The 24304-nt window shown below is 49.2% G+C and overlaps 1 protein-coding gene across 1 annotated transcript in view; it reads right to left on the minus strand.

The window, feature by feature from the left end:
* Positions 1–24304, minus strand: part of ASTN2 (astrotactin 2) — a 354581-nt gene that overhangs the window by 181476 nt on the left and 148801 nt on the right. Inside the window, exons 8-10 of the mRNA XM_054646417.2 lie at positions 19895–19979; positions 18532–18606; positions 17980–18117 (exon numbers count right to left, since the gene is read on the minus strand). Of these exons, the coding sequence (XP_054502392.1) occupies positions 17980–18117; positions 18532–18606; positions 19895–19979 (298 nt within the window). The remainder of the gene's footprint in view (positions 1–17979; positions 18118–18531; positions 18607–19894; positions 19980–24304) is intronic.

Here is a 24304-nt window from a genome sequence, read left to right on the forward strand (position 1 = left end):
GTCTTTATACTAAAAACTACCTGTACAATGTTTACAATTCCTTTCCAATACCTATCACCAGTGTTAGACACTGAGCTTCTACTCTAAACCAATCCCAAAGTGCCACCATCACAGCAGAAGATGGAGGCCAAGAAGAAGAAGGAGAAAGGCTGGACACACCCAGTTCCCTCCATGTTGCCCCCTGAACCCCCATACCAGAAACCCCAAAATCGACTTTTCCACCCCATGATAACTTCACTATTATTCTACCTAAACTGTTGTGGCTTGCTGATCTTCATCTAAGGTTGGTGATTTGCTCCATGGGTCATAATCAAACCCACACAGGTGTTCTGGGCTCCGTGCCAGGGTCTCTGAGCCCCCTGGCAGGGCTCTTGGCTGCTCAGGACAGCCAGAGGGATGTTCTGGGTCCTGACACTCAGCCTGACTCACTTCACACCACAGCAGCAAGAGAACGATGCCAGCCCAGTGCCCTGTGAGGAGAAGTGAGGATCACCCAGAGCCTCACCCAAAATATGAGCCAAGACTCCCCTTGGACTACACACACAAGGGCCAAAACATTGATTTTTCAGCCAATAACCAGCAGCAGAAGCAAACCTCTGCAAATGTGACTCTTGGAAAACAAGTCAAGCTGGAGGTTTTTGGAGGCAGAGCTCACTGGGGAGGCAAACCTGGGGATTTCTGAGCAGGAAAACAGTCAGTGGTTCTATTTTTGCAATTTCATCCAAACAGGCTTCTCCAGACATATTAGTGAAAAGTGGGGATCATAGCAAAGACTGAGCTTTACATGTTTCTGCAAGTTTTCCTCCCAATGGAAGGAGCACTGCAGAGCTGGAGCACTGCCTGGTCACTGGCCCCAGGGCAAGGAACTTGCTTTTGGCATTTGGACTAATTCATATTAGAAGATTCTCATTTGACTTCAGCAATATTCACCTCCATCTATCCAAAACCAAACTGGGTGTAAAGAAATGCCAATGACATCAGAGCTCCTGAGGGCCTGCCCTGCCACAGGAGAGCATTCCCAGAATAAAGCTGCGAGCAGGAGCTGGCATTTTGGGATCCTCTGCAGGCCCAGAGGGTGAAACACTGTCTGACAGTGGGCAGGCTGCAGGATGTGCCAGTGCTCCAGCCTCCTCATCTGTAAAACAGGGACAACAGCAGCTACCTGCCTCCCACTGTGCCACACAGTTAATTAATGTTCCTTTGAGTTGCGAAGATTAAAAGCGGCGTAAAACCGCAAAATAGCGGTTTATTATTATTATGAATGAAGCCTCCACTCGTTCCATCAGTGCCCTTAAAGCAGTGCTGCTGCAGACACTGTGAATTGCTCCCAGCAGCTCCACTACTGCTGGCATCCAGAGGTTTGACTGTAGACTTCCAAGTAAGAGCTTTGAACATCTTGGGGAAGAAGAAAGAGAGAGGGAACAAATTTCCACCATGTTTTGTGCCTCACACTTGGAGATGATGCTCCCACCATCCTGGGGGCTGGAATAAAACAAACCCCAGACAGCAGCATTGTTGCCTGGATTTTTTAAGATTTTCTAAGCCTTCTGATGTTTACATTCTTGTAGCAAACTTTCTCACACACTTTCTGTAAATAACTCATTGTTTTGCATTCCTTTATGGAGGAGGAGAAATTTGATGGACTGTTAGTTTGTCCAGTGTCATTGGAGAGGTGGCACTGTCACCCTCCAATCCACTGTCACTTTTGGAAATCTATAAATGTTGGAGTCAGAAATTAAACTTCCCTTTTTTCACCTTGACAGCAGCGGTGTGTGTGCTTGTGTTATGTCCTGTGACACAGCATCTCTTCACCTCCTCTTCTCTCCCTCTTTACCTGCACAGGCTGCCACATCCTGGCATGGGGAATGTCAGAGCAGGTTGTACTGGGAGGGCACAGAAACACCAAACTGGGATCACATTGCTTTAGGAAGAGTTTAAGACACTGCCTCTATTTTTAACAGGTGGGAGAGGTGTAGCACAAGGAGCTAACCAGGGGCAGAGCAATGTGGCCTAATTATGCAGGGGCATGGACAGACCCCTTGTTCCAGCTGTTCCCAGATGTTGGCAGCACCCAAATCATGCCCTGTCCCAGGGGCACTGAGGCCACAGGAGCCCTCCTTACTCATTCCCTCCCCCTGGGGCTCTCTGGCCCCTACAAACCCTCGTTTGCCTTTATCCAGTGCCATAAGCATCAAACCTGGAGGAGCAGCTGCCCAGTGCCCATCACAACCCCTGAGCCAAACCCCAGCCCCTGTCCCAGTCCCATTTTCTCAGTCCCTGCCCTGCCACAGGTAGTTTTGAGTTGGTAAAACCAGATTAACACACAGGAAAAGGAAGTTCAGATCCTGGTTCAAGTACTTTAGGCAAATTTCCTTTTTCCACCTACGTTCCCTGCATTATTTAACAGAGGACCTGTGACCGTGTTCACAGGGGTCCAAGGATGAGGGAAGAGACGAGGATCTGACTCCGTGTTTCAGAAGGCTTGATTTATTATTTTATGATATATATTATATTTAACTATACTAAAAGAATAAAAGAAAGGATTTCATCAGAAGGCTGGCTAAGAATAGAAAAAGAAAGAATGATAACAAAGGCTTGTGACTTGGGCTCTCTGTCTGAGCCAGCTGGGCTGTGATTGGCCATTAATTAGAAACAACCACATGAGCCCAATCCCAGATGCACCTGTTGCATTCCACAGCAGCAGATAACCATTGTTCACATTTTGTTCCTGAGGCCTCTCAGCTTCTCAGGAGGAGAAATCCTAAAGAAAGGATTTTTCAGAAAATATCCTGGCTACAAGGAGCAGCATCATTTCCTTGGCTGCCCCTTGCACACCTTCACCTGCATCCCCCCATGGTAGAACCCCCTCAGATGCCTCTGCAGCACCTGGCATTCTGCTTTGCTGACCCTGCAGCCAGTCTCTGAGGTAGAACCCCCTCCTTTGATGCCTCTGCATTCTGCTTTGCTGACCCTGCAGCCATCTCTCCATGCCCTGGCACTGCAGTCCTGACCTGGCAGAGCAGCTTGTGGCTCTCCATGCCCCCAGCACTGCCACTCACCCTCTGCAGACCCTTCCAGCACTCCTGGCTGAAGGATTGAGGTGCCTGCAGCACACAGTGGCTCTGCTCCTCCCAACATGCACCTTTCATGTTTAATTCAGCAGCTGCTTTAGTTAATCTATGTTTTAATAATTCATCCCTTCCATCTTAATTTTGGTAGTTGTTGAAAATCCCTAATAAAACATTTAGGGGCTCTTTTACTGGAGCAATGGCATGATTTACTTGATGGAATCCAGTCTTTGATGTCCTATCTTAATTCCCTCCCTCCCACCGTGCCTCAATCCTGTTTATCACTGTGCCGGAGGTAAGAGGTTCTTGTCGAGTTTTGTAGCACTTGAGATGCTTGGTCAGTGTTAATAATTCAGCTGCCCCACACAGCTTAGACAGATCTTGTAGCAAAACAGCCTCTTCCTTTTATTAACAGCTCCCTCTGCCACCATGGACAGGGAATTGGGCTGGGATGCAGAGCAGAGGGGACCAGGCTGAGCATCCCGACCTGGCAGAAGCACCAGGAAAACTTCACAGGTGCCAACTGCATTGTTGGGAGAATATACAGCCTTTTACAGGGCTTGTATTTCATCCTCTACAGCCAGAATGGGGAAACATGCTGGGTTTCTGCATCTGTAATTGGGGAAGAACAGATGGTGGAGGCACAGTTGGAAGTAATACGGCCATTAAAATAATCTATACAGCTTGTAATTCCCCTCATGTGGAGACTGAGGAGGGCCTGCCTCTGTCCCAGTGCCCACCCAGGCTGCAGGAAGGGTGGGCACAGGTTTGGGCTTCTTTCTCTTGTTGGGATGTTTGGGTGGGTTTTGGTGGTTTTTACTATTTCCCTTCGCCTGGGATGCTCCTCTTGATCTGGGGAGCCAACATCTGAACCAGAGCTGCTTCCACTGGGTAGTATTGAACTCCCATGTGCCATGTGGAGCACATTTGCTGCCCATATCACTCACTTAAAGCAACTTCTAGCTTTAAACATGTCTTAATCATAGAAAAAGAGCAGGGGAAAGCCCCAAGTACTTCAGAGAGATCAGGGCATGTCCACAGTTAAATTTCAAATGGAGATTATGTGAGAAAGAATTATGGAAAAAACCCTTCTGTTGATTGATGAAAATCAAAACCTCTCAGGGGAACACACAGGCTTTGTCCTCCCCTCTGTCACCTGCAGGTCCTGAGAGTGATAAAATGTAAAATAAGAGCAGGAAAGTTGCCCAGAAAAGCCCAAATGTACAGCCAATATGTGAAAATTTATGTCCTTGTTCTGCTTGATGTAGGTCATGGTTTCAGAGACCTCCATGCCCTCCAAACACCCCAACCACCACCTTGCTTGGTACCTCTTGATGGATGAAGCTTTTCCTCTAGGGTTTGATTACTGCTTTGTGGCCAATTGTTTTTCCACACAGTCATACTATGGAAAAGGTCCTACTTCAATATAAAATTGAGAAAATGGGTGAAATCTTAAAAAAAAAATCACACTGGAAGGTGTAATCCCCTCCTGCTCAGACCCAGAGGCATTCACATGCTGATTGATGGAGGGGAGAGGAAAAGGGAATTGCAGCAGCATCCCCTGGCCCTGAACCCAAGCACCCCAGGTCCCTGCTTCCCTACAAGACCTCCCCAGGCAGGGCAGAATGATTTTCTCAGGTCAAAACCTCTCTGTTGGGCTTAAAATCTTCCTTGTACTCACAGAGGCAAATCCAAATGCAACCTCTCCAAATCCTTACTCTGCTCCTGGAACACAAGGGAACCAGCGGGACGTTACCTTGGCAGCTGGCTTTGCTTTATGAAACTGTAAATATATTTTTTTAATGGGCTGGCGGCAAGAAAGATGTGTTTCCAGGCTCGACAACATCCAAAATTAACTGCAATTCATTTCAGGAGGGGAGAAAGGGGTGGAGGAAGGGGGAACGCAAGCCTGAAACCCGCAGAATGTAAAAGCCTTGAAAGAAATTGCCAAAAATCCCCTGCATCGCTGCCTTCTGGCTCTGGGAAAGAGATTAAAAACCTGAGCAGCATCAGGCTGAAGCAGACGTCACAGAGGCCACCCCGGGCCATGCTCATGCTCACAGAAGACTTTTCCTCATTATTATTTCCCAGCCTTTGGCAGCACAAAGCTCTGCTCTTCTCCTGGCACACCTGAACCAAGCAGGTGCTGCTGCCTCTGTGACCAGGGATTCCCACCTCTGCAGGGGCCTTGGGTATCTCTGACTTCAACATCACCATCTCCCCCTTCTCCTTGTGCCAGAGCATTTCTCCTGATGTCCCTTTGTTAGTCCTGGTGCAGCTCTCTGGCACCTAATTTGAGTGACCCTTTAGTGACTAATTTAATTACCCCGGCCCACAAACTGACAGACAGCTGTTAAAAATGGTTATTGCATTATTAATACGCTCCAGTAATTTCCCATTAAAACTATACTGTTAATAATTTTTTCCCCCTGTATTTCTTCCCTCTTAATTAGTCTATTTAAAACTTTGAAGGAATATTCTTTTTATGGTAAATGGGAGCGTCGAGCAAATTACATTTTTGATTGAATACTTCTGTGATAGGCCAGCAAATAAGACCGTTGAGTTGTTAATTATTGTCAGAGTTTCACACGATGCCTGCTAATGAGGCAGTCAATCTTCTCTGCCATTCCCAGAATATTAATGGAAGCCACTGGTATTGATTTTGTCACTAGGAAAGGTGGGCACTCCTCCTGTTTGGGGGATTTCAGTGGGGATCTGCACTGGGAGGGGACACTGAGGGGACCAGAGACCTTGGGATGGGGTCAGGGTGGAAGCTCTGGAAGGTCTTGGATGTGCCAAAGGCAGCTCGAGCAGCTCATGGACCCAGCAGGGGGGTTTCACATTCCCACAGGGATCAATCCCATCCACAGGCACACCCAGGCAGGACGAGTGACAGAAGGGTGACACTTGGTCCCTGTCCCCTCCTTCTGTGTTTACCTCTTGATTTCGAAGTATATCAGATTCACCTCTTATCTTTCTGTCATAAGACATTTTTTTTTTTCCTTTTTTTAAGGAAAGGAAAATACCTGATCTGTCTGGACTTCAGGAGATAACTCGACAGAGCTGTGCATGGAAGTTATGAGTAAAGCAACGTGGATAAGGACTGACATGAAACCACGAGGTGGCCCAGAGACTGTACAAAAACAGCCTTTGAGTTGTGCTGGGAGATGTGACAGGGAGCTTTTTGTACCATTTCTCAAGCCCTTTGGGCCCTGATCCTGTTTGATTTTCACACTAATGATCTCCCTGGAGAATGGAGGAGTTTGGCAGCAAAGTCTGTCCGTGTTGAAGTCAGAGGGATTATTGTCCCCACGAGGCTCCCAGTGCCCAGCTCAGAGAGCAAGAGCAGGATGGGGCAGTGCCCCGTGCCATCCCCAGTGCCAAGGGCATCTCCCTGCCAGCAGCATCTTGGCCAAGCCAGAGGGAATCCTACCAAAAAAAGATTTTGTCACAGGATAACTGAGCCTGATTGAGGTCACCCACCCCAGAGCTATGTATGTTCTGGCTGCCCCATTAATTCCATCCCCTGGGTGGGCAGGGATCTACAACTCCCTGAGTTCCTTGGCACATCTGTGCCATTGAAAGGTGCCACAGGTGTCCTGCTCCTGCATCCAAAGCAAGGATGAGCAGCACAGACCCTGCTCCCCTTGGGCTGGGGAGGCTGTCCCTGGGGCAGAGCCCACCCACACCTGTGGCCACATCACCCTGAGCTCATCCACCTGAGAATTATGGGGCTGACCTTGCCAGCACTGTGCAGCACCAAGTCCAAGGAGAGCCCTGGATTTCCTAAATAGGTCACCCAGTGTGGTGTTGTGAGGTTCCCAGGATGAGGTGAGATATGACAATTTGACTCCAAGTTCTCAGAAGGCTGATTTATTATTTTATGATATGAAATATGATATATGATATGATATGATATTATATTATATTATATATTAAAAATATACTAAAGAAAGAGAAAGGATACATCAGAAAGCTGGAAAAAAATGAATAATAAAAACTCGGGACTGACTCAGAGTCCAACACAGCTGGCTGTGATTGATCATTAATTAAAAACAATTTGCATGTTTGGATAAACAACCTTCAGACCACATTCCAGAGAAGCAAAACATGGAGAAGCTGAGGCTTCTCATCTTTCCAGGAGAAGAAACCCTGGGATTTTTCAGAAAATATCACGGTGACAACCCAGCCCTTGCTGTTGGGTTTTATTTCAGTGGCTTTGCTCAGGGGCAGTGCCTGTGTGAGTGCTTGACCCCAGACCTGCAGGGATGATGCTGAATGCAGACACTGTGCTGGCCCTGCAAACCAGCTCAGCTCCCTCTGAGCTGCCCCAGCCTTCCCAGCCCAAATCTCCCCCAGCCCTGCTCCCACTGGGAAAGCCAGGACAGGCTGGATGAACCTTGCAAAACTCTAAAGTCCATTTTAGCAGGTGAGCTGCTGACACAGGTCATGCTGTCACAGCTGCTGCCAGAGGCCAGAGCTCAGGGACATCCCTGCAGCTGCTCCAGCTGGGCTTTGCACAGCCAAACCCACCCCCTCCCCAAAAATGAGATTGTTTGGGCTATTCTGGGGATGCTCTGCCTGACCTGGTGATTCAGGGCTTTAAAGATGTGTGTGTGTGTGTGTGTGTGCAGGAGAGGTGGTTGGAGTGTCTGTGGGAAGGCTCCCAACTCCCTGCATGCCCTGTCAGCCACAGCTGCACAGCTGGAATGGCACCAAGAGACAGGGACAGATGGAGGACAATGTCCAGCCTCCACAGGAGCAGCCTCCCATCCCTCCCATTCTGAGGCAGGATTTTCTGTGCTTTCTTTTCCACCCTGGAAAGCAGCAGATTTGCTTTGCTGCCCCCCAATTACAGGTGGTGTCCCCCCACCCAGCCACCCCTGCTGTTTCCAAGCCCATCTGCTGCCCACTTGTGCTTTTTTTAAGCAAGCCAGGTGCTATTTTTACTGCAGTGAAGTTTTCCATACTAAAAGCTCCTTTTCTTTTCCCTTTATATAAAGCAAGCTTCAATAATTCCTCGGGGTCCACTTCCAACCTGGTATTTTATGATTCTGTGAAAAGAGGAGGTTTCCATTTATAATGAATTGCCTGTGATGCAGATCCCAATTTTACCAGGAAGAAGGGATCCTGTAACCCTCTTGAAAAGCCATGAAAAGCCCTTCAGGTCAATAACATTGCCAATGCTATTCCTCTATCAGTATCACTTATCAACTGTGTTCAGGCAAAAATTATGGCTTTTAATCTACAAAAAAGCCATTTTAACTCCCTGATCTGGTCCTGAGGTGAATCAACACAAACCCAGGAGTGCTCCTTCCCCTTGGACCCAGCTCCCAGCACCCAGGCAGGAGAGTGGGAGGGGTTGGAGTGTGAGCCACCGTGGGCAGGGGGGCTGGACAAGGTGATCTTTGAGGTTCCTTCCAGCCCAAACCACTCTGTACACCTGTGATTCCATCAGTTGATGAGCCATTTATCTATCCAATCACAGCTTTAGCAAAACTCTTCTAAAACTCCTCAACTATGGCCTCAGAGAACTCACAGTCCAAACCCAGAGCACCCACAGTGAGAACTAACACCTCCAGCTCTGGCCTGTGTTTGATACACGCTGATTAAAAATAAAAAAAAAAATAAAAAAAAAGAAAGGAAATGTGGACTGAAGAGAATGAAGAGGCTTCTCTCTGCAAAAGCTCAGTGCATATTTACACAGCATCCTGCCTTAATGCTCAGCTGCTTCATTTGTGTCACTCTAAGCCCTGGGCAGAAGCAGGGGAGTATTGAAGAATGAGCTGGGGTTTCACTGTGTGCTGCTGGGCTCTGCACAGCTCCCCACGAGCTGCTGCTGCTGGGAGAGAGCCCCGTGGCAGGGCTGGGATGGATGTGGGAGGCAGTGACAGGGGGACAGGAGGGAAAGCAGCAGCAGGGGACACTCCCCAGCCTGGGACAGACAGACAGGACAGCTCTGCCCTACACAGAAGGTGAAATATCAATATCTGCATGCAGGTACCCAGCCCTGTGGCACCTGGGATGAACTGTGATGTGCACTGCCCAGATCTCCTGCTTGCAGGAGGCAGGGCTAGGTTCTCCCCCCAAAACTCATCCGGCTGCTGAGCCAACACTCCTGAACATGTCCTGTCACCGTCACATTTTCTGAAAAATCCCTTCCCCACGATTTCTTCTCCTGGGAAGCTGAGAAGCCTCAGAGAAAAATGAAAACAATCATTATCTGATTCACTTCTCCTGTGTTTTGCTGCTCTAGAATGTGGTTTGGACATTGTTTACCAACTGGTCATTGTTTGATTGGTTTCATGGGAATTCTTTTAACTTAATGACCAATCATGGTCAGGCTGTGTCAGACTCTGGAGAGAGAGTCATGAGTTTTTCATTCTTATCTTTTAGCCTTCTATCTGTATTCCTTCTCTGGTCTTTAGAATAGTTTAGTATATTATATTAAATATAATATACTATACTTGTAGTAGATATACTGCAAGGACATATACTTGTATATATACTTGTATATATATATACAATATATATTGTATATATATTGTATATATGTATTGTGTATATATATGTATGTATTGTATATATATGCATATATTGTATATATGTATTGTATATATATACAATATACATACACAATATATATATTTATATACCATATAAATATATTTATATATAAAAATATATATATTTATAATGAATCTTTTATATAATATATAAAATATATTAATATAATATAATATAATATAATATAATATAATATAATAATAAATTAGCCTTCTAAGAACATGGAGTCAGATTCCTTCATTCCTCCTCCATCTGGGGAACCATGAAAATCCCACAGTGTCCCAGTGCAACTGGGGGCTCTTCATCCACAGCAGGGCTCCCCTGCAGCCTGCTCCATATGAGCCCCTTCTGTCCCTGTGCTGGAGGTGAAACAGGCACTGGATAGGTCACACACAGACTGTGCTCCATCCCCATCCCTCCTGCCCAGCACTGCCAGCCCAGCCTGCCCTCAGATCAGCGCTGCTGGAGCCCAGCCCTGAGCGTGGCACAGCCTGCGGCAGAGGGTCCCCAACTGCACCCATCTAACTTTTGATAAAAGGCACTTGGTTGCAGTCAATAACATCTCATAATATCAAAAACACCGCAGGAAACATCAAGAGCTGAATTGATTATGGCACAGTAATTCTTCAGGCAGTAAAAGCAGGGCAATTCCCAAGATGGGATTATTTTTTTGCAAGGCTTCACCTAATTTTCTGGATGTTATTTTCCCCCCGCTCACTCCCCAGCCCTCCTTCCAAACCTCTTCAGCTTTGCACTGCTCTTTGATTTAGTCCCTGAAAACAATATTTTGCTTAACACAGTTAAGTTTCCCATCCAAGTGCCTGGGAAAGCATCACCACCCCCCAGATTGCCGGGATTGAAACATGAGCAGCAGGAAAAAGTCAAGGAAGATTTTGCTTTTGGCTCTGCAGTCAGCAACCCACTTTGGGGAGACTGGAAAAAGCCCTGACAAGACCTCAAAACATCTAAATCAGAAAAGGAGACCAAATGCACAGACCAAAAGGGGAATGATACAAAACCTGTGCAGAGTGGAGGCAAAGGGCAGTGGATTTTCAGTCTGATCCAGCCTTGACAAAGCATGAAAAGGTTTTGTGGGCCAGTGGGCAAGGCCACACAGGACACACCATTCCTGCCCTGTGCAACACTGGCATTGCCTGTAAGCCATGAATTGAACTTCTTGTTGCTTCTAAACTCATTTTGGAGCTGATTTTGCTCCTTTGCCTCAAGGTGAGAGGGCCAGGGAGGGTCTGCAGAGCCTCTCTCCTGCATGCGGAAAATGTGGAATGAGAAGGAGCAGCACAGCACGAGCAAAGTTACTCTGAGCTGCCTGGAAAGTGCTGCACTAAAGCCACAAAGGCCATTTTTTTCCTAATAAATCACCCCAAGAGCCAGGGTGACATCCTGAAGTGCAGAAAATCCCTGGAGGGCAGCAGCCAGAGCAGCGGGGCACTGCAGTGAGGAGTGGAAACATCACCCTGGCTCTGCTGCTGAGGAGCAGGAGCTGAAACCAATTAACTTCACTTGTCTCCATGGAGCACAGCCCTCCTGGGTCACTGGCTGTGCCCAGCCCTGGGGTGACAATCAAACAGGAGCTTTGCCCCTTGGCCTGAGCTGCTGCTCCTCATCCCTCCACAGTGAGACCACGCTCCTCTGCAGCAGCACCTGCACCCCCTTGTTGCCTTCAGCAATTAATAAATCCCCATAAAAATCAGCCTGGAGCTCTCTCTTCCATGGTGCAGCATATCCTGGCAAAAAGGAGTCTGGGACTCTCCCTGAGCCCACAGCCCTTTCCAAGAGCCCTTTCCAAGCCTGCAAGGGACAATATCTTCTTGCAGTGCCCTCAAAGAAGGACAAAGCTGCCCTGCTTGTGTCCATCTCCATTCCTGTCATCTCCACAGAGGTGGTTTTTCCTCCCTGGCTGTGGAGCCTGTCACAGGTTCCTGGCACACTCCCAGGAACATTTTGGCTCCACTGAATTTTATTAGTTTTGTCCTCTGGCTGAAGTGATCCAGCAATTGTTACAGGAAATAAAAACAGGAAAGGAAGAGTAGATCCCATCCACATCAGGAAGGTTTTAGGCAACTGAAATCTCATCAGAACTGGTTTTTGGACCAGTTCTTTCCACTGATTTGGTTAAGAAATAACTGAAGAAAAGGCATTTCCCAGTGTCACTGTCCCACCCAGGCACCATCCTGTCTGGGCCAGGGTGGGAGCTGCCTGGTCCTTCCTCCTGCAAACCTTCTAGTCTCTTTCTCAGGCAGGAAATGCAAACAAAAGCAAAGGTAATAAAACTCAAATAAGGGTAAAAAATTGTAATTCCGGAAAAATAGTACAGAGAGGCTGTATAAAGAGAGAGGCCAAGGGGCTGTGCTTTGAACAGGCAGCTACAAAGCACACTCCAGCCGCTGGTTAACAGAAAGCAAAGGCAGTGACATAAAAAACAAATAACAACATCAAACAGGGAGGGAAAAACACCTTTCAACACAGGAACCCAAGGTCTGATTTTGCTACCTTGCATCACCCTTTTTGCTAAGCATTCAGAGTGTGTTAGAGCCCAGCCTCCCCCTCCGAACCCTCAGCACCAGTGCTTGTCTCAGCCCTGGCAGGATCCTGCATGGATGGGTGGATGGACACACAGCTACAACAGCAGATCCATATGGAGAATGTGGAGAAGCTGCAGAGCCCAGTGCCAAACCCTTCTCTGTGACAGGAGATCCCAGAGACATCAAAGGGAATCATTCTGGGTGTGAGACAGCGTTTGCAGATTTGGCAAGTGTGGGGTATTTTTAATTGTCTCAATAAACATATAAACAAAATCTGTTCACTCACTGGGGCTTTTTTCCCTCCTGGGCTCTGCAGCACCATGGACGACAGGAACTGAAATCACTCAGCTGCCAAACTTGTAGCTGGTGCTCCCTGTGAAGCATTTGCCCACGAGCCAGGCCCAAATTTACATCCCCTGTCCCTAAGAGGTTTGATCATTTTCTGTGCAGTTTTATGGCTCAGCATTAAGACCTCAAAAACGCAGTGAGTTCACACAGCAGAGCACAGAGAGTATAGCTCAGCATTATTGCAGCAGGAGTTACTAAAAGCCTGGTCTGAGGGAAGGCTGAAATGTTCCCTGGATTCTGGGCATGAAGGATGCCAAGGCTGCTGATGGACCAGGACGAGACAGCTTGAGGGCAGTAAAATTCCTGCACTGTCCCAGAGGTGCTGGCTTGATCCACATTTCAATTCTGACCTGCCCTGGATCCTTCCTGGGTGATTTCAGCTCCATTTGTTGGGGGGAGGTTCCCCTCTATCCCCATCACACCCCTCCCCTAATTCTCCTCTTTTGCTGCTCACACCCCTCGGTGGCTGCTGCAAGATTACATCTCCATTTAGTCCCCCTGTGGCCAAGTGAGATGCACCTGACTCTTCTAACCTGCTCTCATAAATCACACTGGGAGGCAGGGAGGAGGAAAAATCCTGGTAAGCAGCCAGGACAGAGCTCAGTTGACAGCTGCAGGGCAGGGGCTGATGGCTGCCTCCCTGTAAAGCATCTGTCCCTGCTCTCCAGAGGATGAGGCTAAAGCTGCCTCTATACCAGTGTTAAGCACCAAAAGATGCTTCTCCACCACTTTCTGAGAGACAACACAACCCCCCATTCTCATGGGGTGATAAGAAGCACAGGCCAGAGCTCAGGGATGTTATCTGTGGGGATGAGGGTGTCTCTGTGATGTGCACAGTAATGAATTGCCCTCTCTGCAGAGATGAGTAAGTTGTGCCTGCTGATGCAATGATCAATTTGCTCCATCATGCAAAGCTGTCCATTCATCATGGCCATGGATTGCAGCCACTCACACCTTTTTATTGGCCCCAACGGAGCAGGAGGCTCTGCAGGAGAGCCACAGACCCCTGATAAGGCACAGCCTGGAAAAGGGGCTTCTCCTCTGCCCCAGCCTCCTAGCTGAGGGTCCCCATGGCACTGAGCACCCAGAAATCACACCCTGCTCTGCTCCAGGGGGCAGCAGAAAGAAAAGAAGGGGAAAAAAGATCAATTTCCCATGGCGTCCCCTGCACAAATGGCAAGAAGAGCTGGCAGGGTGCCCTCTGCCTGCTTGCCATATCCCACCCCACACAGACCTCCTGACCTTGAGGGATGCTCACCTGCAGCTGCACCCACTCATCCGTGCTCCTGCAGACCAGCAAGGAGGTTAAGGCACAGACAGATGAGTTTTGCTGCTGCAAACAGCAGGGACAGCAAAGCTGTTTCCACACTCTCCAGATACCCTTTGCCTTTCTCATCCACTTCATTTTTCATCCTCCTCCACTCCCAGGGAGCCTCACACCACAGTGATCACCACTGACTTGCAAAATCACAAGTGCCCAAATCACTGCAAAACCCCTTCAAAATATCACTCAAAATGCCTGTAGGGCTGGGGCAGCAGTGAGGCTGCAAGAGCACAGCATGGCTGAGCTGGTGAATGCCATGGGCAGGGAGAAAAAGCCTTGCTCCCATCCTTGACAGAAGATGGGACTCTGAGGGCACAGAGAGGGGGAGCAGAGTGTTCTGCCTCTGAGAGAACTGAAAATAAAAATAACAAACAAATAAAGAAAAAGTAGAAATAAAAAAAATCCAGTTGATTGCAGTTTGGCAAAGAATTCAGAGAGCAAAGGGGCACACTTGGGAGCAAAACGAAGATAAATCGACAGCGAGTTCAAGAGAATTCATTCTGCTGCTGAACACTTGTCTCTCCATCAGGACATCTCAAAGGCTTGTCAAGCGAAGGCAAGGCTTTTATTTGTTTCTATGGTTGCCATAACGATAGAGCTGTATGTCATGTCAGGCAGCAGCTGAGGCTCATGCCTCTGATTTATGGCTGCTCAACAGAAATTATCAACTTTTCTGCAGAGCGGGTGGCACACTGAACCGTGACCACTGGGAGTCTGCCAGTGCCCTGCTCTGCCCCCAGGGCTGCCTCTCCTCTTGGTCCCCCACAGCTCTGTGTGTGCCCCAAGGGATGCTTTTATTATCCCCTGCAGAGATGTTTTTATTATCCCCTGCAGGGATACTTTTATTATCCCTTGCAGGGATGCTTTCATTATCCCTGCAGGGATGCTCGCTGCTGGGGCAGCAGGACCTGGGGGCTGTGGCTGTGGGTCCTTCCCATACACTGCCACAATTACAGCTATTCCTGACCCACAGGACAAGCTGCACCCTCCAAAGGCTCAAACAGAAATGGCAAGGTGTCCAGGGAAGGTCAGCAGAAGGATTGAACACCTAACAGTAATTTGTTTAACAAAATGTTATAGACTACTGTGTTTAACAGCAGGTTATGGGAGAAATACAGGTAAGAGAAAAAGATGGGAAGGGAAACAAAGAGGGGTCTTGAAAAGCAAGCAAGACAAGGTGGGACAGGGATGTATTTCTTGTCCTGGCAGGGGATGTGCTGCCAGGGAGCCCAGGCTGTGGGGACAGCCCTGCAGCACTGCTGGCCAAGCTCATCTGAACAGAGACATCGCAGTGAGCGTGGCTGTCACTGTCCCAGGCTGTGACTGATGCCATCCTTGTGCACAGGATCAGACTCTGGGGTCGAGGAAGGGATGCTCAATATGGTCACTGATAAATTATATATGCAAGTTTCATTAACTCTAAGCACTCTCATTCCTAATTTATGATGCACAGCCCTAAAACCTCCAGCACCAAGTTTTGCACACTGCTGTGTCCTGTCCCCTAAAGCCCCTGGAGCATCCTGAGGGGGATGTTTGCACGAAGCCTGTTGGCTCCTGTTTTCTGGAATTTTCTCTAATGACTTGGCTGCAGCAGGGGAAGGTTTGGGCCCTTCATGCCCATCCACCAAAGTACAGCTCATTGCACTGCCCAGCAGTGAAACACACAGAGAACAGCACTGGAAGCAGCATTTCCCCAGAGAGCTGCTGAAAGGCCAAGCCTCACCTGTCCCTCTGCATCTCAAGCATCTTCATAAAAACACAAGACCACATTTGAACCTTTAACCCGCTGAGTTGTAAAGACTTCATCACTTGTTTTCTCCAAAGCAGGCTTTCTGCCATTTCCCTCCATTAAACTCTTCAAGGCAAGTGACCCCAGAGCCAAAGGTGTCAGACTAATGAAAGGTCTGCAGGAATGCAGCACGCTCGTTATTACAGACACAGGAGGAACACAGCACTGAGCCACCACCACAGTGACACAGGACAGCAAACAGGGCACAGCTGTGCTGCAGCTGGTGGAACACAGCCTGTGGCAGGGACATGGGGCTGTGTTAAAGCCCAAGCACTGCAGGCTCAGGAGGAGTTTCTCCATTGGAAAAGGGTTGTCAAGCATTGGAAGGGGCTGCCCAGGGAGGTGGTGGAATTCCCAACCTTGGAAATATTCAAAAAGTGACTGAGCTTGGCACTCAGTGCACTGGTCTGGGTGACAAGGTAGGGATTGATCACAGGCTGGATTCAATCCTTGAGGTCTTTTCCAACCCAAATGATTCTGTGATTCACCTGCAGGACCTCCCAGCATGGAGGGACAGCAGTGCTGCCACAGTCCCAAAGCCAGGAAACCCCTTCAGGCAGAGGGAGGGATGGCTGTGTTCCAACACCTACACCTTGGACCACCTGATCTGCTGGATCACCACCTCAACATCTGAACCACCAAAACTTCTCCCCTGAGAAGCTCCTTGAGTCAGGCCAGAGATAAAGCAAAGAGGCTGCAAGATAAGCAGCTCTGAAAGTCTTCCTCATTGCATGGAAGCACCCAAGAACCTCAGAAGAAGGTTCCACCCACCCTGGGGTGCTGAGGATCCCAAGCTTGCAGCTCCTCATTTGAGAACTGTTTCAGTTCTAATGTAGAAATAATAGATTGCTTTTCACTTCTCACTGTATCTGTGAAACCTTCCATAATTCAACATCAAATATTTATTATTGCGTTTATTAAAGTTTTAATAATTCAGCAACTCCTGTGTGTAAGATACAAGTGCCGTGAACTCACACCTCCCATACTCTACCTGAGCCACTCCAATATTTATACCTGGAACTCTCAGTTCAGGTTCCATTTATGAGGGGAGCAGGCAACAGCCTTGTGCCAAAAGCTCCCCTCCTCCTGCCTGGCATTCATCCATCCCAACAGAGACTTTTCCACAAGGAGCAGTGCCCAGAGACAATTACTGCACTGGAGCAGAAAACAAGCTTCTGAGCCTCTACCTTCACTGAGGCACTTTTAATGAAGATGTGAAGAGGAAAGAAATAAATAATGTTCTCTTGGCACTTTGGCTTGGAAAATGTTAGCATAAACCCCTTCCTTTCTCAAATGAGAAGCAGAAGTTGTTGCAGACAAGAAAAACAACAGGCTTAAAAGAGCCAAACTGTGATGGATATGTACCACTGTCTCTTTTCACAGGAAAAGGAACAAGCACTAATTAGCAACACAACCACACACACTTGGAAGTGAGGACACCTTGGATGCCAGTCCTGGCTCTGCCATAGCTTTTGTAGGCACTTACTTCAAGTACAGCCCTGCCAAGATGTTGGGACAGAAGAATGGAAATCCATTCCTCATCACTTTGGGGAAAGACAAGACAGAAGGGGCTGGGGGACACAAGGATCCTGCTGGTGCCCAGGGAGATGATTCATAATACAAGCAAGGATTTTCAAGTCAGGAAATTGTGTCTGGAGTCAACAGGAGAAAGCAGCAAGAAGGAAGGGAGGGAGGAAAGGAGGGAGGGATGGAACATGGAGTCTCCCTAGCACCCAGCAGTCACATGCTCGATCTTAATTTAATGGGAGAGAGGGCAATACACACTAAATACCTTCAGAATTAAACCCTTATAATTTACAGTTATACCCTTGTAAACCAGGCCAAAGAGGATAACCACCACCAAGGTGATCAACAAAATGTCCAGGCATTCACTGAACTCCAAAAAGGAAAAATAACCGCTGTAATTGTGTAATTATTGGATGAGCAACATGGCCTTTCACCCTTCATGAACATCCCAGCAGATATCAATGCCAGGTGGATGTGATACAGGTATGAGTTTCAGAAAGATGACAGCCCCTCCATCCCAGTAAATACATCCATTTAAGCATTAAAAGCTAACATTACATTTAAGCCACTCTCAAATTGCCTTGCTACAGGTTCCTACTAATTCACCTGCCTGTACTGGCAGAATTCAGAGTTACACACTCAGGCCTGGCCTAGACCCATCAGCCCAAAGAGCCTGGAGAGCAATCACATAGACTTCTTATTGGAAGGAAATTAATCAAACCTATCATCACAGAAATTACTGCATCCTCAATAACAATTTAAAGAGCAGTGTAGGCACTCAAGCATGAAGAAAACGAGAAATCTGCTTCCTACCTGACATCTGCTGGATCTTCAGTCACCAGAACATCTGTCTTGCAGCTGGCAAGGGGATTGATGGAAAGCTCCACGGGGGGCACCACGAAGCTCTTACTGACTGGCAGCCACAGCCCTTGACCCAAGCTGTAGGTGGACCTGGACAAAGGAAAAATAAGTCACAAGGAGCAGAGTGTCCACAGGGAATGGTGGCCCTCCACTGTGTGCTCAGAAGGCAGAGCAGTGGTGGCACCATGAGGTAAGTCAGTGATTTAGCCACAAGGGAGAGAAATGACTTGAGATGTGACAGGAGAACATAGGGATGGGAAAAATCGTTTTATTCCAGGAGGAGTTTCTGTACATGCTGTCCTCACATTTGCTGAATGGGCAAGAGGGGAACCATTCTCTGCCTGCCAAACATGGACAAATCTTTCAGGTCTGTCACAGCCAAATGACACTTGTCCCATCACCAGCACCAGAATGGGCTGGGATTGACCAAAAGGTTGCACCCACTGGGATGTCCTCATGGCTCTCCCTTCCCAAATATCCCTTCTGAACCCTCCTCTGACTCACCTGAGTATCTTCTCTGGTGCCTGCTCTCCCGTGACCAAGTCATATCCCCGCTCCAGTGTTGTGTAGGGCCAGGGCCTGGCAGAAGAGAGGACAAAAGCAGCTGAGCACATCCCTGGGCTGGGCAAGTGGCACAGTGAACACCCAGGGGGAGGAGAGCTGGGTGATTTCTAACCAGGCACTGCCCTGTCGGTCAGGGCGAGATGCCACAAACGGAGGCCATTTTCCGTGGGAAAAAGAAGACATTTCCCCAGGCTCTGGGGATCAGTTGAAGGGTGATCTCTGGGGCTCTAAGGATTTGCACTAATACTTCCCCTACTTGCAGGGTCCTACTTGCTGGCAGCTTTAGTTTTGGAGAAATCCAGCAAAGTTTGCCAATTTCGATGCTTGACACTGCCCTATCGGACAGGGCGTGTGGCCACAATCAGAGACCAATTTCGTGGGGAAAAGGAGTCGTTTCCCCAGAGTCTGGGTATCAGTTGAAAGGTGGCATTTGGGGCTCTAAGGACTTGCAGGGTCCTGGTTGCTGGCAGCTTTAGTTTTGGAGAAATCCAGCAAAGTTTGCCAATTTCTAACCAGGCGCTGCCCTTGTCGGTCAGGGTGAGATGCCACAAACCAAGGCCAGGGCAGTCCCCCCCCTCCAGCCCGGTGTCCCCACTCGCCCCTCGCTGTGTCCCCACTCACCCCTTGCTGTGTCCCCAGTCACCCCTCGCTGTGTCCCCTCTCACCCCTCGCTGTGTCCCCACTCACCCCTCGCTGTGTCCCCACTCGCCCCTCACTGTGTCCCCAGTCACCCCTCGCTGTGTCCCCACTCACCCCTCGCTGTGTCCCCACTCACCCCTCGCTGTGTCCCCACTCGCCCCTCACTGTGTCCCCACTCACCCCTCGCTGTGTCCCCACTCGCCCCTCGCTGTGTCCCCAGTCACCCCTCGCTGTGTCCCCACTCGCCCCTCGCTGTGTCCCCACTCACCCCTCGCTGTGTCCCCACTCACCCCTCGCTGTGTCCCCTCTCACCCCTCGCTGTGTCCCCACTCGCCCCTCGCTGTGTCCCCTCTCACCCCTCGCTGTGTCCCCACTCGCCCCTCGCTGTGTCCCCTCTCACCCCTCGCTGTGTCCCCACTCGCCCCTCGCTGTGTCCCCTCTCACCCCTCGCTGTGTCCCCACTCGCCCCTCGCTGTGTCCCCACTCGCCCCTCACTGTGTCCCCAGTCACCCCTCGCTGTGTCCCCACTCACCCCTCGCTGTGTCCCCTCTCACCCCTCGCTGTGTCCCCAGTCACCCCTCGCTGTGTCCCCACTCGCCCCTCGCTGTGTCCCCACTCACCCCTCGCTGTGTCCCCACTCGCCCCTCGCTGTGTCCCCACTCACCCCTCGCTGTGTCCCCAGTCACTGCGCACACACAGGTGCCGGTGCACGGGGTCCGGCGCGTACCCTTCGTGGCAGCTGCACTCTCCTAGGACAGAGCAGGCAAGGGTGAGATGGCTCTGTCCCACAGGCATGGCAGTGACTGCAGAGTCAGGCCCTCCTCCCCTGCTGCCCTCCTCTGGAGCACTTTGGGCTCCAGATGTTATAAAGAAAAAATCTGTCAATTTTTTTTTGGGGAGAAAAAAAAAGGTTGCAGAACCAGTTACAGCAGTTGCGGCCCAGGTGAAGTTCTACATGTTTGTTATTGTAATCACCGGTCATTTTTGCTAATTGCTCCTTTTGTATCCGGTAAGGCCCTGCCTGAGGCTAAGTTGATGGCCCTTCAAGGAGGAGGCGACATGAAGGGAGGGGGCATCAGAGGATGCAAAACAACCTCGAGACCAGCATGCCATGGGAAGAAACCCATCAAACTTACCGAAAAGACCCCCAAAACAACGAGCCAATACTGAATTAAGAAATTAGATTGATGTCTGGACGTGAGGAACAGAGCGCCGAGCCTGCAGAGATGCTGAGAACCTTTGTTGCTCCTCGCCCTGAGCTAAGCCCTCATCTGGAACCAAGAATCTGAGCCTGGAGCCACTCAAAAGTTGGGCCTCAGAGGTTTGAGCGAATATTTCGGGTGAAAATCGGGCCTCCAGCTTTGCTCATTAAGAGACAAAGCTCCACCGAGATGCGTGGGGAGATATGATGGAGACTGCTTGAGCTTCTTGCTTGCGGTAAAAGGGAGGAAAAGTTTCCTGGTTCTATTCTCCCTCAGCTTCATGGGAGGCCCAGAAAACTTTACACCAGCTAACCCACTAGTTGCCCCTCCCCACATCAAACCCAAAGGAGATGTGGAAAGCTGTAAGAAACCCGTGGTTTTTCGCCACGTTTCTCTTCACAGAGAAAAGCAAGGCACGATTCTTCCCAAGAATATTTCTGGGTTTCACATTCTCTGAACTTCAGAGTAAGGAAAAACAATTCTTATCTCATTTGCTGTGCCTGTGTTTGTGCAAAAGTCGAATGCAATGTGGAGATTGTTTACCCAAAGTGATGGTGTTCTGTTTCCTTGGCCTGTCAGGGCCAAGTGTGTCTGTGTTGGGACTGTCACTGACAGTCACAAGATTCTGGGCAGTTGAGTGCTTGGCACATTCAGTTTAGATGTAATATAGTGTAATATAGTATAGAATAATATTGTATAATAAAGTAATTAATTAGCCTTCTGATAAGATGGAGTCAGATGCATCATTCTCTCCCCTTGTTGGGGGCAAAAATATCCACTATAGGAGTTGTTCTGAGGGAGGGGATTACACAATGCAGCACCCACAGCAGCTGGGGATGGGGTTCCATGATGCAGGTCTGTCCTTAGCCCATGTTCCTGTGCAGTCCTGCAGCCAGGGGTTCACTCCTCAGCAGGGATCTTGACCTTCCAGTGTCCACCCTGCGCAATGCCCAAGGTGGGCACCACAAACCCATCCCACATCCCCTTCCCAACTCTGCTCTGCCATCTGGCACCAGGACGAGAGAGCAGAGTCTCCTGCAGCCCTAACTCCCACTGAAAGGCGCAGAACCCCCAAATTCCACCCTCCCCAGACAGTTCCCATGCTGTGTCCCCATCCCACAGTGAAGGGGTGCTCAGCCCTGCTCCCCTCTGCTCCCTGACAGCAGGAGAAGACACTTCCCACACCAGAAACCCAACCACACTTGGCCCAAATTGATTCAGTGTTTGGTAGAAATACATAACCCGGAGCAAGAAACAGCAAAATCAAAAGATTAATTGGATTTGCACGTGGAGTTTCTGCTACAAGCTGCTGCCAGTGTTCCCCCCCACCCTCCCCTCCTCTCCCCATCGTGCCTGACAGTGCAGCAAAGCTGAGCTGTAAACACAGCTGAGGAGGGGACATGGGGAGGATGCTGGGGAGATGGGGACCCCCCTCACAGCGGCAAGGCAGAGTGGCAGCTTACCTGCATGCTCCTCCTTAAGCAAGTTCTTAAAATGCCTCACAAGGATTACAGTAAAGAGCTTTATTGTCAGGAGGGAGCGAGATGGGGATTCAACCACTGAGATTTTTGAGGAAGAGACGCCTGGGAAGGGAGAGGCAGCAAAAAAAGGAAAGAGTGGGGGGAAAAAAGAGACGGCTAATGATGTGCTAAAATGCAACAGCACCTTCATGAAATATTCACTGCCTCAAACGCGTCTAATATTAAAGATTAAATGTCCTGGGATTTGTCCTAGCGACTTGGAAGCACTGATTTATGATCTGTCAAAAGCTGCTAACCTCATGATTCATAACAGGAGCGGCAGGAACATTGCTGCTCCAAAGGGAAAGAGTTGGGAGAGAGATGGCAGCGCTTGGCCCTGCTCAGCTCTGCCCTGCCTGGGGGCTGGGGCGGTCTCAGTGCAGGAAAACACAGGTCCTAATGGCTCCATCAGTGATTTTAAAAAAAGAAAAGTTATTTTTTCCTTGGGTGCTTAGTACGCAAGTTTCCCCAGCCGTGCTGTGGATCATTAATTCCCGGCGCTTATTACATAACAAATATGTGCTCTGCAAATGAGAGACATCTCAAAGTGCTTGCGAAGCAGAGCTGGGAGTCTTGGGGCACTGGCTCACTCTGGGCTCCTGCCACAGAAATTAGAGCGATAAAAGACAAAAACACCAACAGAGGTCAGCATCCCATGGCCCAAACCCTTCCCCACATCTATGGCTGGGGGTGCTGGCTGGGGAACCCCCTTGCCACGGTGCAGGAGGGTTTATTTTGCCTGCTGGCTTGTTTATGGCTCCTTCAGTTTGGCATCAGAAGGAGGAACTCTATCAACCAGGGGAAATATTGATTTTATCGACTCCAATCCTGGACGTTCAGCAGCTACAGCCAGTGCTCAAGACTTTATTGGGAGGTTTATTGGGAGGTTTATTTCAGTAAGTGAGAGGGCAAGTGGTGCCACCAGCTGGGGAGGAGATCCAGGGCAGGAGAGAGTGGGGATCAGGTTTCCACAAGTTTCCCAGGGTGATCTACACCCCTTGGGCAGGGTTTTGGAAATTGGATAGGACAGCTCCCAGCACGGGATCAGCTGAGTGCTGCAGTCTGCTGGAATACAGAGGACTCCATCACCCCAGGTCAGGTGTTTTAGGATCCATGCCTCTGTCAAGAACCATGAACTGACAATTAGTGGGGCTTCCAAAAAATTTCAGCAGAACCTGCTGTGCTCTTACAGGTTCTCAGGAGTTTTTGTCCTCTCCCCAACAGCATCCACCTTCCTTCTTTGGCCCCCCAAACCACTCTGTTATTTTCAGTCTGTCCCCATCCTTCCCAGGGACAATGCTGAGCCAGGGAGGATACTGAGCTTGGCTAACCCTCATGGAATGAGAAAGACCTGATAAACTGTCTGGAGTGGGGGCAACAGGGTTTCCACACCTCTAAGCCCTCTTTAGTGTACGTTTTTCAACATGCTGCTAAAATAAATCAAACCATCAAAAGGCCAAACTAAAGAGGTTTTGTTCAAAGCAACTGCATCTGAGATGGACACAGTTAACCACTCAGCCCTGCTGCAGCTGAGTTAGGATTCAAGCTGAGCTTGAAGCCAAAGTCAACCAAAGTAACCAAGTTTGACAAGTAAGTGCACCTGGAGCTGGATGCAATTTCCACAGGTCCTGCACCCGCCTCTGTGCAGTGTTCAGTGGCTGCAGGAGCACCAATGAACCAGCATCTAACAACCCCCAGGACAAGAATGCTGCTCCCACTGCCACCACCCTGCACCCTGCCATGCACAGTCCTTCCCCTGCCTTTGGATTCAGAAGCCACAAACCAGGTTGGATAATCCATGGCAGTAATTCAGCTGTTACAAAGGAAGGATCACTGCTCACTCAGTATAAATGAGGGCAGGTCCCAGTGCTCAGCTCTGGAGGTCCAATATTGTATTTCCAGTGTGTTATTAAACAGGTGGAGGGTTTAGCTCTCTCTTTTTTTTTTTTTTTTTTAATAGAAAAGCTGGAAGTTGCTGAACTATTCCTTCACTACACTCTGCTTCTGCTGGAATGGGGTCTCACACTGCACCCACACCCTCCCTGCCCATCCCCACAGGGCCTGGGAGCAGCAGAGCAGGGCTGCAGGATGAACCATCAGCCTGCCAGGATAAGCCTGTTAGCCTCATTATGGAGAGAGTGATCCGTGGTGATAATGCTGCAAGAATCCCCCTAATCCACCCACCCAGTGCACAGCAGGCATGGAGGCTCCCAGAGTCCCTGTGCTCCCAGGGATGCTGCTCTGTGCTGTCTCTGGCACTTTTATTTAAGGGGCTGGAGGAGCTCTGGGAGTGGTGGAGCAAAGCTGCTGCTTGTCAGGCTTCTCTTGGCACTGCTGGTGTCCGTGATTCCC

This window comes from Agelaius phoeniceus, chromosome 21 (assembly GCF_051311805.1).
Source record: "Agelaius phoeniceus isolate bAgePho1 chromosome 21, bAgePho1.hap1, whole genome shotgun sequence".
NCBI lineage: Eukaryota > Metazoa > Chordata > Aves > Passeriformes > Icteridae > Agelaius > Agelaius phoeniceus.